The 16,892-nt window shown below is 30.4% G+C and overlaps 2 protein-coding genes across 3 annotated transcripts in view; one reads left to right on the forward strand and one right to left on the reverse strand.

Moving 5' to 3' along the window:
• Positions 1-882: 882 nt before the first annotated feature.
• LOC127714777 (uncharacterized) lies at positions 883-16,444 on the reverse strand. Its single transcript, XM_052220816.1, has 12 exons — positions 16,322-16,444; positions 14,653-14,705; positions 13,599-13,782; positions 12,205-12,262; positions 10,582-10,633; positions 9,647-9,837; positions 8,604-8,706; positions 7,315-7,498; positions 6,581-6,638; positions 3,515-3,566; positions 2,639-2,829; positions 883-1,346 (listed from the first exon to the last, which is right to left on the reverse strand). The coding sequence occupies exons 2-12, from the start codon at positions 14,662-14,664 to the stop codon at positions 1,235-1,237; spliced, it is 1,197 nt and encodes a 398-aa protein (XP_052076776.1). The 5' UTR covers positions 14,665-14,705; positions 16,322-16,444; the 3' UTR covers positions 883-1,234.
• A 136-nt stretch (positions 16,445-16,580) lies between these two features.
• Positions 16,581-16,892, forward strand: part of LOC127714773 (muscle M-line assembly protein unc-89-like) — a 59,205-nt gene continuing 58,893 nt past the window's right edge. For both annotated transcript variants that reach the window (XM_052220811.1, XM_052220813.1), the window contains exon 1: positions 16,581-16,630. The gene's annotated coding sequence lies outside the window, so the exon portion shown is untranslated. The remainder of the gene's footprint in view (positions 16,631-16,892) is intronic.

The raw sequence follows: 16,892 nt of genomic DNA on the forward strand, positions 1-16,892 counted from the left end.
AATTCTATATCATTTTTATTCCACATTGATTGTGGGAATTGAGGCACTTTAACAATATTTGCATATTGCAGCATGACACACTGAAACTGATTAAACAGCTTTCATCGTTACTATGATTGTTTGTAATCATGTGTAGTTGATCAATCATTGTTATCATGTGTAGTTGACCAACAAATATCACTATTTCGATTCGACAGCTTTTATAGAAGTTATATAACTTTGACAATTTTAGGCATATTTGAGCTTAATGACAACATGTGAACGATAATCCTGTTAGACTATTGATTAAAAGCTTCAATACTTAATGAGATTGTTTATCATCATGTATAGTTGAACATACCAATTGGCTATTGATTTGATATCTGTTGTAGGAGTTATTTAACTTCTATCACTTTACCTTTTATAGCATAATGCCACCTTGTAAATACTTCTCAATGTTACCATTTGCATAAAAGCTTTCAAACTTATTAAGTGTAGGTGCCCATTTATTGCTTTTTTAATTTGTAAATTTTTTCAGTTGTTGTCAGATTTTGACTATTCATGGCCTCTTATAGAATGCCACATTGGTTTTTTTTTGGTCCATCAGATTTCATATTCAATAAAATTATGTTGTAGTCAACCAAACATAACTAAACATTTTATTTATTTATTTTTGCAAGAGTTGTTGAAGTTTTTGGTTAGATTTGACCCTAATGGCATGCAAGAATTTCATAAAAGCTTCATATGGAAGGGTTCAAAACTATGATGAAGAAGTAATGTGTGCAGCTTCAATTTTACAGTCATCTTTTTATACTTGTATAATGCACCGTTTCAAAACTACAGCATCAAATTCACTGTGACATGGCAATCTTGTTTCCCATCATAAGTATAACAAACTGTGTGTGTTTTTAAATAATAGTTTATTCTATTTCATAATAATATGAATAACAAATAAAATCAACAGCAAAAAATATGCTGAAAATCAACATAAAATTTGATAACAATAAGAAATTATTTAGAGTATCCCAGTCCCTGGAAATATTTGAGGCAGTTAAATCATTCTTAATTTGTAGATTGACAGGGCTTCTAGGAATACTTTGTCAAAAATTACATCAAAATGATTTGATAAAAGACATTTATGAAAAAATATTGAAAATCCAATTTGGGGAAAAAACAGAAATTGCAAATGTTTCCTAATATACAGGAAAAAGACACCAATATGCATAAAAACATGTAAATGTTTATATTGCACGATTTATCCAACAATTGGGTAGTACGGCTTCCATTCCTCTGAGGTATACTGTGGGCTCCAGTTACCAGGTAGCAGTCCTATAAAGTTGATTGGTTGAAAATAATCCAATTTGTGGCTGGAAGGAAAATATCAAGAAATAGTATCTTACAATTAAGCATCTTTAAGTTTATAAGACCTTATTCGTAACATTAAAAAAGAAAAAAAATTAAATACTGTAATTCAGATATATTTTGTGATCTTTTTAATAAAGTGATTAGCAAACTTTAAGAATCTTCAAGAACTTGGTCAGTTTCTGGTATTTAGTAACACATTGATATGTTACCTGAATGATGATCACTTAAGATTTTCAAACTGCATAGCTACCCATCTAGGAAATATGACCTTACTTAGATTATATTGGCCAAACTTAATTCCGTGTTTGACACTCCATGTTTTTAATATATTTTTTATCTTGTCACATAAAAAAATTGTTACATTATACCTGTGTATTTTGTAAAATTTTTGTAAAATAAGTAAATGAGCAAATGTTTTGTTAATATTGTGAATAAATGCAACAACGTTTAACCTCCAATAAAATTTGCCTAACATTACTGGGTTCATTATATCCCACATCTGTTTTTCTTCATAATAAAATAAGTTTTTGATCCTGATTCCTGATTAAAAAAAAATGGAACTCAATATATTCTACCTAGAACATCATTATGTGTGATAGATTACATCGATGTTCCAAAATCATCTAACTTTACAAAAAAATACATTTTTATGCCCCCGCAACTGTTTTACCCCTGTCCGTCCATCCATCCATCCATCCCATTATGGGTATATAGTTATTCAGCTTAAGTCCTCCTACAGTTTGAATCCTAGGAAGTTTTCACTTTGCTGGCTGTTTGCACATATATTGAAGTATGTGGTCAGGGTTTTGATTTTTAATAATATTTGCTCTTTTGGGAGATAGTTGAACTTTGTCATTTTTTGGAGTATTTACTTGCATAAGAGGGGCATTTCCAGATAACTTCTCCTACAGTTTGAATACTAGGAAGTTTTCACTTTGCTGGCTGTTTGTACATATATTGAAGGTGTGCATGTGGTCAGGGTTTTAATTTTTATTAATATTTGCTCTTTTAGGAGATAGTTGAACTTTGTCATTTTTGGGGTATAAGTGATTAAATGTTACAGTTATTTTAAAATAACACTTTGCATCTGCGGGGGCATCAATTGTGTCTCCAAGACACAATAATATCTCAAAGAAAGTCCTACATTGACTTTGTTATAATACAGTTACTTCAGAATGGAGTGCGGGGGCATCACTTTGTCTAGTTTTTAAATGGCTTCAAATTTTATCCACCTTTCACAACTCCCAATACTAAATGCATAAAAGTAATAAAAAGTTATTTTATTAAGACTTACAAGTCAGGATCTGTATATTTTCCTGCTGGAACAGGATACAGCGATTCGTATGTTCTATTGGTCCCTGATCCATGGATTGCATAAGCATTAAATTTAGTGACTTTTGGAGGGAAATAACTGCCTGGTATAGTAGCTTTCCCAGTCCATCTATCATTTTTAATGGTAGCTGTGTATGTCAGTGGGAGTTGTTGCTGGAAAATATGGTAATTATCTTTGAACAAACATAATTTAGGTAGTATACATCCAATAACAAATAACACAAACAAATTCAAAAAGACACAAAGAAAAAGCACAATGAAGTGAATTTTCAAAAAAATTTTACAGAGAAATGCTTAAATCTGTTACAATATGTCAACTAAAACAATATCTAGTATAATTTGTTGTATTATTACATACCAAATATCAGTTAAAAGTTAACAGAAGATGAAAAAAGTGCAGAAAACTAACATATTTCTGTTTGAGGACATAAGTGACAGGGTAAACTTAGATCTATTCTACATCCAATAAGTAACACAAAAAATGCCTATCATTGCAACTGTAGCACTCTAAATCTTATGATAGGATATCAGCTATAAATTGCTTTTCAATTAAACTGTAGTCTTGCATTCAAGGGAGATAAAAATGATACTTTTATGCAAATGAAGTGTCCAAAAGGACATGTTGTCTGAAGACTGTCACTTTCATTAAATCATCAAAACTTTTTAAAATAAGGATATAAGGAATCGTCATATTTTTGGTTTGGTGACACAGGTAAAAATATATGCCTATGTTGATAAACTTATCATGACTTATTCTATCTTTTGGTACTTCATGATCAGCAGACTAAATGGTTTTTAAACATAACTTAACCTCTGAAATTGAGCATTCTACACTTACTTTAAAACTTTTTCTAACTCCATGCAGCAACAATAGCAGATGTTGTCCATGCCTTTAAAAGAAACAAAATAAATCAATTTAGACTGCAAACAAATGGTCCGGGAACACAGTTATTTGATTTTCGTTGTCCTGAATATAGTCGGAAGATGTCAAAAGATTCCAAGACTCCCTTAACATAAAATTGTCCATATCTTGAGTTAGAGCTGATGACGTTTTCTATAATTTTGATATAGTTTGTCCAAAAAGTAGTAAAACACACTGTAAAAATATAATTGATAAAGCTCAGGTGGGATTTTTTTTATTTTCATTTATTGTTAAAGAAATGCACTATGAAATAACTGTGTTCATCGGTCTAAGAGATGAACTCAGTAAATAAAGAACCTGTACTTTGGAAACTTCCCTGAATGATTTAATGGTGTCAATTTGTCAAATAGCATGAAACTAAAGGAACTAGACATCATTGAGATGGGAGCCATCTCTGTGGGTCCCGCTGTGAATAATGTGTGGTAAAAAATTTGTATCTTTACCATAGGACATGGGTTGTCATCTGAAACTTAAGTCTTTGACCTTGACCTTTGACCTAGGAAGTTGTACATACATTATGACACACCCTCTGGTGTTGGTTAATATACATGTCAAGTATAAACTTTGAAATCATAATAGTTCTCAAGATATAGAGCGGACACGATCTTTACCATAGGACATGGGGTTGTCAACTGAAACCAAAGTTTTTTACCTTGACCTTTGACCTAGGAAGTTGTACATACATTATGACACACCCTCTGGTGTTGGTTAATATACATGTCAAGTATAAAGTATGAAATCATAACGGTTCTCAAGACATAGAGATAGAGCGTCAATATTTGTGTTTCTAGGATTTAATCCAGTTGTTTTACTCATTAATGAACTCTGAATCTACAGAAAAGTAGATTATCTCAGACAAATTGTGCAAAATGTGTTGTATAAATGACCCTCATCTAATGCCCTGTTTGGATCAAGTTAAATGTGAGGAGCTTGGTACATAAAAGTTGAAGTCCATAATAAAGATTTCACTAAATTTGTATAAAAAGCACTTTACAATGTCTTGTGTACCTGTTTCATTTCACATAATATCATTCTTTTCTTCTGTAGGATAGCAAGTGGTTCAAATATATGCCTGTTGAGACTAAAATTGCATGCAAGTTTTTCACTTAAAAGTGAAAAATCTTTGTATTAGACCATACTATCTGCAAAAACAGTTGAATGCAAGAGTCCTTTTGTTTTCAGATTTATTGTATCATGTAACCTGAGTATAGAAATGATAAAAAAGAAACAAATTTTTATTTCCTATAGCTTCAGTATGCATTTTTAAATATAAATATGTACTACAGCCTAAATTGACCCTAAATTATTTTCAGTCTTACTTGGCCTAAGACCATTTTATACTAATATGATAAGCTATTTGTAATTTTTCTTTCCATTTAAAAGTTTTATGTACATTAAATACATATGTAAGGATTATTTATAACCAAAAAACTTCACAAATTTAAAATTTCTGGAAAATATTACATCTTCATGTAAGGCCCCCTTCATTGGAAAACCGCCATTTTTAAGCACAGGCTCATATAAATTTGACTTTTGAATAATTGTGATAAATCTGATAAATCAAATGAGTATCCTATTGCTTTTTATACATGATATATTATATATTAAGGGATTTAAAAAGTATTTTTTTGCAATACTTGAATTTTTAAAGCCCAAAATGTTGATAATTGAAGCTTTGGTCATACTAAGTTTTATTAAGATTGGTCAAGTCTTTCTATCCTATCATTCGTCCTGAACATGCATGAAATATTTGCCACTGGACGTAAAGCAACCAACAATCAATCAATCAATCTATCCTATTAGGTCCGGGTACACAGTTATCGTCCTTTGATTTTCGTTGTCCATGAATATAGTCCCAAGTGTGAACAGTGTGTTACTTGCCAATTTTTTTTATACCCCTTCCAAATTTACTTTTTCATGTTTCATGCCTCAAATAGCAAGTAGGTGGATGAATTACATTGTAAAAAAATTTAGGTCATGAATTTTAAAGTTAAGTAGTGATTTGGTCCAGCTGAAAAAGGTTAAAAATTAGCATTTCGAAAGCTGTCAAAAGATTCCAAGACCCCCTTAACATAAAATTGTCCATATTTTGAGTTAGAGCTGATGAAGTTTTCTATAATTTTGATATAGTTTGTCCCAAAAGTAGTACAACACACTGTAAAAATATAATTGAGAAAGCGCAGGTGGGAATTTTTTAATTTTCATTTATTGTTTAAAAGAAATGCACTATGAAATAACTGTGTTCTCGGACCAAATATACACTTATATATCTCAATAAATTAGTTGAGTTGCCTTTCCCAATTCAGGAACCATGTATGTGGTTCTCTCAGGTCTTTTTCGTCCGACTTTTTTTTGTTATTTGGAGAATTATATGTTGGTGGCTGATCTTTGTTAGTTTCTATGATATTTTATAATTCACAGTTTGTTTAGCCTCTGGACAGTTTAAAAACCTGAAATATTGTAAATACACCTGTATGTATGTTGCCCTTCATGTGTGTTTAAACTATTTTTGTCACATAAACATGTTTATTATTTTGTCAGTAAAATGTAAACTTTGACAAAGTTTAGATTATTTTCATTAGTGGTCTTCAAATTCATTGACATTTTCCATCTACATTTTCATGAACTATTAATTACATCGAATTCTAAATATGTTCATTCAAATAGAATCATAATGTGCACAACATTGCAGTTTTCAACTGACTTTTTATGTGACATCATGATAATTGTAGTATTCCTAGGTATTATGAGCTGACAGTGTGTTGGCCCATATACCATAAAAGGTAGCCTTATGCGTTCCAATATGGCAAAATGTATTGGATTGTTTTGAACCAGAGAGATGTTTTTTTTTGTAAAATTGAACTATGTATTATGCACTTAAAAGGTTATTGCTATATTACCACTTCTAAACCAAACACTGTACATTCATATAAAGTCAAAATCAATTTAAAATTGAGAATGGAAATGGGGTTGCATACTCACGGACTCAGTTCAACTTCCAAGTAATCATTCTGATCATTAAGAAAAAATGCTTCTGCAACTAAACAAATTGAAAATATTCAAGCAATGACCATTCAATATAGATTAAGTACGCCTTGATATGTTTTACATAAGTCAATAACATATGTGTTTTTGCCTTGCATCGATCCCTAGTAAAATATTTTTTGTAACAGATAAATCATAATTCTTTTTAAATCTCATTTTTAATAAAATAAAAAATATTATGGTAGAAGTCACAAAATATGTACAAAACGAAATTTGAATTAAAAAAAAAAATGTCAATTCATACTTTTTATCTTTAATTTTTAATCTTTCAATATGAAAAAATTGACAAAAATTTTTCTTGTACAATGCATGAGTGTTGTAAAATTTTATTGGCAAACTGAAAGTGGCTCCACAGTGGATGAAAATATTGCTTACTACCTACAACTCAACACTATCAAGTTGCAGACCAAACATTTAACCATTTCAATTAATTAAAGCCAAGAAAACTTCGACCAAAATTCCTACCCAAAGTCTTTTGGACAGATGCACAGTCAGACAGAATGACTGAGTTGAACGGTTACTAGACCTGCATTTGCATTCAGGAACACAGGCAAAAATATAAGCATATGTTGGTAAACTTTATAAATTTGAATAATACATCATTTTAAATTACAAAATTATAACTTATTGCACTTTGAGTAGTTTTATCAGTGATGAAGTACATGACTTACCTTCATAATCCCAAAGTCCAGAAAATGGTTGACCAGGAGTACCGCCAGGATTGGCTGGATCATTAAAGAAAGGAGCATCAACAGACATTATCACATTATTGTGTCCATCTTTTTCTAATGAGATTATGACTGGGTCATGGTCTATTGACTGACCATCCCAGATAGTACTGATTTTATATGTCATCTAGAATAATAATTTCAAAAATAAGTTATTCAGTGATATATAGTAATTTAAAAAGAAGGCCATATGAGACAATATTTTTTCCTCACTTACTATTTCAGTTTGAGGTAACTTGAATCATCATGTTCATGCACAATTCTGCTGTTCTAACAGTAACACTTTAGACTGTTTGTAAATGTTTGACTAAAACAATTGAAATTGATGATGAATGTTGTTCATTTCCAACATGATGATGAATTTTGTTCATTTCTACCAACCTTATGCATTACAGTCTTAGGTCTTAGGTCTAAAGTGTTCCACTTATTGGAAATTTTCCTATTATACAATTTAAAAAAAAAATAATTTGAGATACCATTTTACTGAAATTTTCAATTTTAAACTCATAAATGTAACAAATTTGTATGGTTATTATGAAATATTTGTATGTCATGTCACTACTAAGAATTCTTTATTTGTATACAAATATTAAAATTAAGTGTCATTTTTTTTGTGTGTGCTGAAATTCATATTTGTCTTTAAACATCAATTTTCTGAAATATATAAATCATAAATACGTTTTTATAAAGATTACAAAAAAACTTCAGACATTTTTGCATTTAATGAAAAAAAATCATTCAAAATTGGACAAAAAATATCTTTAGTGGAATTTAAATTAAGAAATGTTTTTATATGAGGTCAGAGGGGAATTTCTGAAAGGTGAAACACTTCTGACCAAAGACTGTAGATATACCATTATACTCTGGTTAATGCAAAACTTTTCAATAGTCAAGACAGGAGAATCTTCCAGTAATCTAACCTTATTTAATGGTAAGGAATGATATAAAAATGCAGGTTATCCAATTCCAAATAATAAAATCTTCGGGTAAATATTTTTATTTTCAGATGATAAGAGAGCTTACATAAACCTTTCTTTCAAAATATAATGTACAATATTTGAATCTGAGGGGGGAAAATATCTGTATTCAGAATAGCTAGAATGACTCACTGTGGATTCAATATTATTTGTTGAATATTGATTTTATTTTTCACTGTAAAGTTAAACAAAAAATTTTAATATTCATCAAAGTACAAAATTTCTAAAAGCTTGTATGCAGGCTTATTGACTAACATTTGGGTAGTACTCCTTCCATTCATTTGAGGTATACTGTGGGCTCCAGTTAACAGGTAGCAGTCCTTTAAAGTTGATTGGTTGAAAATAGTCCAATTTGTGGCTGAAAGACAAATAGAAATCATCTAACAATTAAGATAGCTTAGAATTTGTATGAATGATTAGAACATAACATTAAAACCTAAAAATGTGATTTTAAATACTGTAAATAAATGTTTTTATTATATGGGAAGGGACAACAAGATTTGCCAAGCATTTCTTAAAACTCTCACATTAAATTTTGATGTATTTTATTCTGTTACTCCTTTGTTTGTCACCTGAATGAGGATGACTTCAGTTTAAATTACATACCTATTGGCTAGGCAAAATGACCCATGCCAAACTAAACTACATTTTGAATATAGTTTGTCTTTATCATATCACATGTGGTTGCTTGATTTTATTTTTGAAGATTGCTGCAGTGTATTTTGTCAGACTTTTGTAAGATAAGTAATTGTGCAAATGTTAATTAATAGTGTGAATAAATGTAACAATGTTTACACTCAAATTCAATGAAATCAAATGTGTTTAATAGTAGTATCACTGAGTTATAATTGATGTTTACCCCACATCTTCTTTTACATCTGTACTTCTGGGTTGACATGAACTATCATTGATATGGTCGTAATAATAAATTAACTGTTTACAAAACTTAGAATTTCTGGAAAGATTACCTAAGTTGTATTTAGCAAAACCTTTCTGAATTTTGTGTACTAAAGGCTCTTCAACTGCGTACTTTATTTGGCTTTTTTTAAAACTTTTTTAATTGAGCATCCCTGATGAGTCTTTCGTAGCAAAACATGCATCTGGGGTACAAAATTTAATCCTGGTATCTACGATGAGTTCATTTTTCCATACTGGAATGTGTCTTAGATCCTTAACACATAAAAATTTACACAATTTGGTTTTTTAAACTGGCTTAAAAATTTTACACCTGAGTAATATAACTGTCAATACCAAATGCATGATAGTAATCTGGAAAAAAGAATCTTATTAAAACTTACAAGTCAGGATCTTTATATTTCCCTGTTGGTACAGGATACAGTGATTCATATGTTCTATTGGTCCCTGATCCATGGATTGCATAAGCATTGAATTTAGTCACTTTTGGAGGGAAATAACTGCTGGGTATGGTGGCTTCCCCAGTCCATCTATCATTTTTAATGGTAGGTTTGTAAGTCAGTGGAAGTTGTTGCTGGAAAATATGTTTAAGTATCTTTGAACAAACATAATTAAGGAAGTATAGATCCAACAAATTTAGTACAAGTTGTTAAAAAAATACACAAAAATATCTTTTAATATGATAGCTGTCCACACTTTTTTCATTTATCTTTGAGTTTTAAGCTTACATGGGAATTTTAATTGGATCTATTCTACGTACATTTTGTGACACAAAAAATGCCATTTCAAAAGTGATGTTCTTAATATTAAGATATCTGCTTAACATAACATTTCTATTAAACTGTAAATCTTGTAATCACAGAGAAGAACATAACCCTTTTTATGCAAATAAAGTGCCCAAATGGATAAGTTGATTGATGATTGTCACATCCATTTAGTCACATCAATTTTTTTTTTTAAATAATGATATATAAGAGGGACTGGAAATTTTGCATTCTTGAGATTTTCAAGCCCATTATTCCATTATTCTCTATTCTTATATTTTAGTATCCCATTTTATTCAATTCTTCATTTTTTGCCTATTTTTCTCTTTATATTTTTATCTGATTTTTCTGTCATATTGGCCTGTTATTCTCTATTTTGTTTACCGCGTCCATGCCCTCATATAAGGGATCACCATACTGAATAACATATAAACTTTAAACAAATTAAGAAATCAGTTTAAAGTAACATGTTACATTATATCTTTTGGTACTTTCATGACCAGAGGACTGAATTATTCTTGAACTTCTTGTGGTATCATCCCCTTTACACTTACTTTAAAACTATTCCTAACGCCATGCAGCAACAGAAGGAGATGTTGTCCATGCCTTTAAAAGATATATAATATAATTCTTCTCAAATATATATATTATATATTATTCAGGTCTCAGACAGGGTATATACTGTGACATTCATGGCTTAGAGTTTATATCCCCTGAGCCGAAGGCGAAGGGGATATAAGCCCTAAGCCGGGAATGTCACAGTATTTACCCTGTCTGAGACCTGAATTACACATATATTACGGATTACCCCTGTCTTTATGTTTTTTCCAGTGAAAGCATTTGTTAAAAATTCACAATGCAGCATGTATTATATTAATTACATGTCTATTGTTTCATAATCCATTTAAATGCACCTTTTTTATCTTCACAATTTTTTTTCCGTTAAGAAAATGTTTTCAATCAAAATAAAGTTGTTAGATTTCATGTTTTGTGTTTGAATGTGTGTGTGGCTTTGTTTTTTACAACACATATATTGAAAAACCCAACCTGATATGTTCCGCATACGTGAAGGATTTTGTAATTTGCTGTGAAAAATATTTTATCGTGTATGTAATAATTTATAATAACACTTTAAAACATTAAATTTAAGTATTTGAAGTGTAAATTGCGTGATTTTGTATTAAAAATGTATTTTTGACGGATGTACATCATTATTTTCCCTCTGTGAGCCTCTGACATTATTAAGTGTTCTATATAGCTTTTGACTACGTCACATAGTAACAGGTGTTATGATGATGTCTTTGATGTTTAAATTGGGGATAAAAAACGTCGTATATACCCCAGCAGTTTCCTGAATATATACTGACATCTCTGTGTTGTTATCCAATCACAAAACTCGACATATTTGTAATCCGTTATATATATATATATCTTAACTATCAATTCCATTTGATCCTAAACATATTCATTCAAATAGACTCATGATGTACACACATTGAAAAATTGTATGACAATTAACAAATGACTTTCAATAAGCCATAAAGATTATTAGTCTTCCTGAGTATTATAACCTGAGTGTATTGGTCCATATAACCATAAAAGGTAGCTTTATACATTCCAATATGGCAAAAAATAAGGGAATTTTTTTTAGTTAAAGATATTTTTGGTAAATGTGAGACCATGTAGTAAATATAGATTCAACCACTGCAACAAGTCTGTTACGATATTTCTCCACTCAAGACAGTTGAATTTTAATGTTTAAAGCACGAGGCTTGCTGAGCTTTTTAAATAATTAAAATTTAACTGTTGAGAGTGCAGAAATATTGTAATACACAAGTTATAGTGGTGAGATCTGTTTCTCTTCCTTTTTCAAAGATTTGAAGAAAGTTGTGTTCTTTATATGTAACGTTATCAGGCATGGTCGCCTTTTTTCATGATGTCATAGTAGGAAATTTCAGAAGAAACCAAGAAAATTTGACGTCATAATTAAATTTCGACCAATCATCTGCCGAGAACAGATATTTCACTAGTGAGGAGAAATTATTTTCTCACACCAATCATAAAATGTGAAAATAGCACAAAAATAAGAGAAGTGGTACTAAAATATTGTATTGCTACATCATCACTACATGTACTTTACCATTCACTGTATATAAAAAAAAAACTTATAGACTTACGGACTCAGTTCAACTTCCAAGTAATCATTCTGATCATTAAGAAAAAATGCCTCTGCAACTAAACAAAAAAGAAAATATGTAAGCAATGACCTTTTAATATGAACAGAACTAATATTGGAATAAGAGAAAGGATATTTTGATTCAATTCATCAAATCAATAAGTCACAAAAAACAACGAAATTGTAAAAAATTGTCAATTCATATTTTTAACTTAAAGCAAAATCTTTCTCAATATGAGAAGTTTGATGAAAATTTTTCTTGTGCAAAGAGTTTCAAATGATGGGCAAAGAAGTGTCTCCACAGTGGATGTAAAATTGGCTACAACACAACACTATCAAGCTGCAGACCAAATATTTAACCATTTCCCTTCATAGATTCCTACCCAAGGTCTTTTGGACAGACAGACAAATGGATGGATTGAGTCCAGCGGTTACTATACCTTCTTTTGCCTTCGGCGATGCAGGTAAAAATATGAGCAAATATTGGCTAACTTTATAAATTTGGATAATACATCATTTTAAATTACTGAATTATTACTCATAGCACATAGAGTGGTGTTTGAAGTGGTAAAGTACATGAATCATAGTCATTTCGTACCATAACAAAAAACCTTTCGTACTATAACCATTTCGTACCATGACCATTTCGTACCATATGGAACTTTATAATGTATACCATTTCGTACCATTTGGAAGATTATAATGTTTACTATTTTGTACCATTGTATGCTATTTTTATATGTATTCATAATTCAGTACTGAAGGTAAGTCTTACTATGTTTAATTGCCTACCATTTGATAGAATGTGCGTACAGAAAATTTCTTGATTGGAGATTAGAAAAGAACCTGAATTTAGTTAAAACTTTCAATACCCTGTTTTTTGTCATAGGATTGATTGAATGCAAATACTGTCTAAATGGTGTATACTTCACATGTTCTTTTATTCATTATTTCATGAATATCAATTCAAAAAAAAAAAATACAAACAGATTCATTACATTTATTTCATTATTTATTTGTGTACATATATACATACAATAACAATAGAAAGAACAATAACAAATTGCACTAAATTGAAAGTGGACATGGACTCAACTCAAAATAAAAAAAGTACCAAGATATGGTAAAGTTAGATTTTCATATGGTACTTAATGATATAGCATTTTTTCCAATATAGAACGAAAATGTAAAGCATTTTTTCCATATGGTACGAAATGGTAAAGCACATTTTCCATATAGTACGAAATGGTAAATTTTTTTTCCCATATGCTACAAAATGGTTTATGTTCATGGAAAGAAATGGCAAATTCATGGTACAAAATTGTCATTTTGGGTACGAAATGGCATTGGTACAAAATGGTTATGGTACGAAATTACTGGATATTTATGACTTACCTTCATAATCCCATAGTCCAGGAAATGGTTGACCAGGAGTACCACCAGGGTTGGCTGGATCATTAAAGAAAGGAGCATCAACAGACATTATCACATTGTTACATCTGTCTCGATCTAATGATATTATGACTGGGTCATGGTCTATTGGCTGACCATCCCAGCTAGTACTGATGTTAAATGTCATCTAGAATAATAATTTTATAGATAGTTTATTCAGCAATATAATTAAATTAAGCAATATAAGTAATTTAAAAAGACTTAGGCAATATGAGACAATTTTGTTTTCTCACTTACGATTAAAGTTTAAGTTTAATTCTGAAGACAGCTGTTCTAACACAAACAATTTCATGGTAAAACACGATAAATGCATTATCCAGTTACATTTTATGGAATCATGGTGTAAACAATTTTATTTTTATTTAATAAGAGAGCTAACAGAAAACTTTTCTTCTTTCAATATACAACGTACAATATTTGAAACTTTTAAACATAAATGGAAAAATATCTTTATTCTACATTGTTAGAATGACATACATGTAACAGTAAGTATGAGTACAGTGGCGGATCCAGAAGGGGGGGGGGGGGGTTCTGGGTTGTTTTTTTTTTTTTACGATCAATGCATTTGATTGGGGACATATAGTTGAAACCCCCCTTTATCCTGGGTTGGGAACCCCACTTTTAAAAATGGCTGGATCAGCCCCTGGAGTACATATATAATCTAGTGTGTATTACAACAAAGGCAGTAAAATTCAAAGATAGGCATATTACAGTTTTTTTGATAAAAAATTGTGTAAATAAGTGAGAGAGAAAAAGAAAATATTACACAAACATTAATTTCAATAAAATCATAATGTATCATTATCATAATTTACAACTATAACAAGAGAGTATATATATTCAAACATTGATCTTTAGACAATTCTATTAAGTTTCAAAAATATCTTATTCTTCTCATCTTTAAGGAAGAAGGATTACAATCTATCTGTCTATAGGAGTATGTATTTTTAATTAATTTCTTATATCATTTTTTCTAATTTTGTACTATAGTACTTACAGCACTACTCATGGTTTTTCGTTTCCTGTTTGCATAATTTCCATCTATATTCTCTGTAAGTACAAAAATTATATAATAAAATGTTGCTATGAATTTAATTTCCATTTAGCTAGAACTTCTTATGATTTTGTAAGTCTAGTTTGTAGGTAAACACAGTGATAGTGACCTATGAGTGATGAGAATAACACCACATGCCAACAATAATCTAGTACGTTAGTCATCAGACAAGGAAACCAAGATTGTTATTCAGTGAAACAAAAACAAACAATTGAAAAACAAGATAAATAATTATAATTTTATGCTAATTATATTATCTTATATATATATATATAGTAAGTAAATAAAGTTTCATGCATTAATACACTTTATCTTGAAGTTTTCAATTTTTCTTTTTGTAAAAAATATTATTTATGTTAAAAAAGATGTTTGTGAGTCTATAATTTTTTAATCAAACTAAACATTATGAAACAAAATCTATGAATTAATGTAAGTAATTCCTTGTAAAAATTATACAACCATAAATGATTTATTTAAGAAAACTGCATAAAACAAAAAACAAATTGAATGCACTCAAAATATACTAGAACACGATTAGAACCACACAAGTGTTTCTCATGTTGCAACATTAGAATCAATGAATTATAAACTGATGCCAGGTCAATGGCCAAATGAAATCTCTCAAATGTATTTGTTCATCTAAATGTGATGAATTCACATACAAAGTACATGTATGTTCAAACTATTTTCTATCTGAGGCTTATAAAATCTTATCTAAAATCAAAGATCAGTTAGAGCAAGAAGATTAATTTAAGGTTAATAAAATTGAGAATGGAAATGGGGAATGTGTCAAAGAGACAACAACCTGACCAAAGAGCAGAAAACAGCCCAAGGCCACCAATGCGTCCTCAACTCAGCGAGAAAATCCTGCACCCAGAGGAGGGCTTCAGCTGGCCCCTGTACTAGTTCAGTGCAAATGGATGTCACACAAAACTCCGAAACATATAACTGAACTAAGATTAAAAAACATACAAGATTAACAAAGGCCAGAGGCTCCTGACTTGGGACAGGCGCAAAAATGCTTTGGGGGTTAAACATGTTTTGTGAGATCTCAACCCTCCCCCTATACCTCTTGCCAATGTAAAATAAACAAACACACAGCAATGCACACAGTAAAACTCAGTTTAAAAGAAGTCTGAGTCCAATGTCAGAAAAGGTCATTATGACATTCCACAACCAACATGACAACTATAGCATACAAAATATTTTCAACATTATTATGTATATGAGGCACATAAATTTCTAATCTTAAAACATATACATATCCAATAGAGTATGAACATGAAGGTCAAGGTCATATGAAATGTCATAACCCATACCAGAGGCATATATATATGTCTCTGTCCATACTCTTCATGACCAATAACAAACAAATTATTGTTGACCTATCATGTAAAATATTAATTCAGATACAGACCATATCCTGAAATTTAAATCCGACCTCTATGGAAACGGGGCACTCAGGTCAAGGACATATGTGATCTGACTGGTGTCTATCATAAACTGTTGTTTTATAATATTGACAGGCCTGATCGATACCTTAGTGTAATATTTCAGATTTTCATGATGAGAATGTCTACCTGTGGTTTCCCCTAAACTCAACAACTATTACCTGAAGCTGCATTGTATCTTTTTGTTTATACATGAACCATGAACCTTGATGGACAGGTGACCCGGAAGATAATTTTCTTTATACAGTTATTTCCCTTTACCCGCTTAATATTTTCGCATTCCAGCGTCTTTATCTGTCGATGTTTATGTGAGAATATATAGGGTATATTATACTGATTATCTGTTTCGTCGAAATTGACTGTCAACAGTTTAATCGCCAAATGTTACCGGGTTTTTTTTTACATGTCACGTGACTTCAATCCTAAAATCGCCATTTTTGTTGTTATTTTTGGGGCGAGACAAACAACAGGTAAACTAGAAATACAGATGTATATAAAATTTGTAGAAGATTATCTTTAGTGTTTGAAAAAATAAACTCGTTACTTCTTCATTTTAAAATTACAGAAAAAGACACAATGTCACACATTTTGTGACTCACCTAAATGGCTAAAACTCAGGTAACCGTAAATTCAAAGGTATCTTACTAAACACTCAATGCAGTAATTTCCTGGCTTAATCATATACCCAGTTAAGAAGTTTTTTCTGTTCTCCAATATTGGAACCGGTTGGAA

This window comes from Mytilus californianus, unplaced genomic scaffold (assembly GCF_021869535.1).
Source record: "Mytilus californianus isolate M0D057914Y unplaced genomic scaffold, xbMytCali1.0.p SCAF_9, whole genome shotgun sequence".
Lineage (NCBI taxonomy): Eukaryota > Metazoa > Mollusca > Bivalvia > Mytilida > Mytilidae > Mytilus > Mytilus californianus.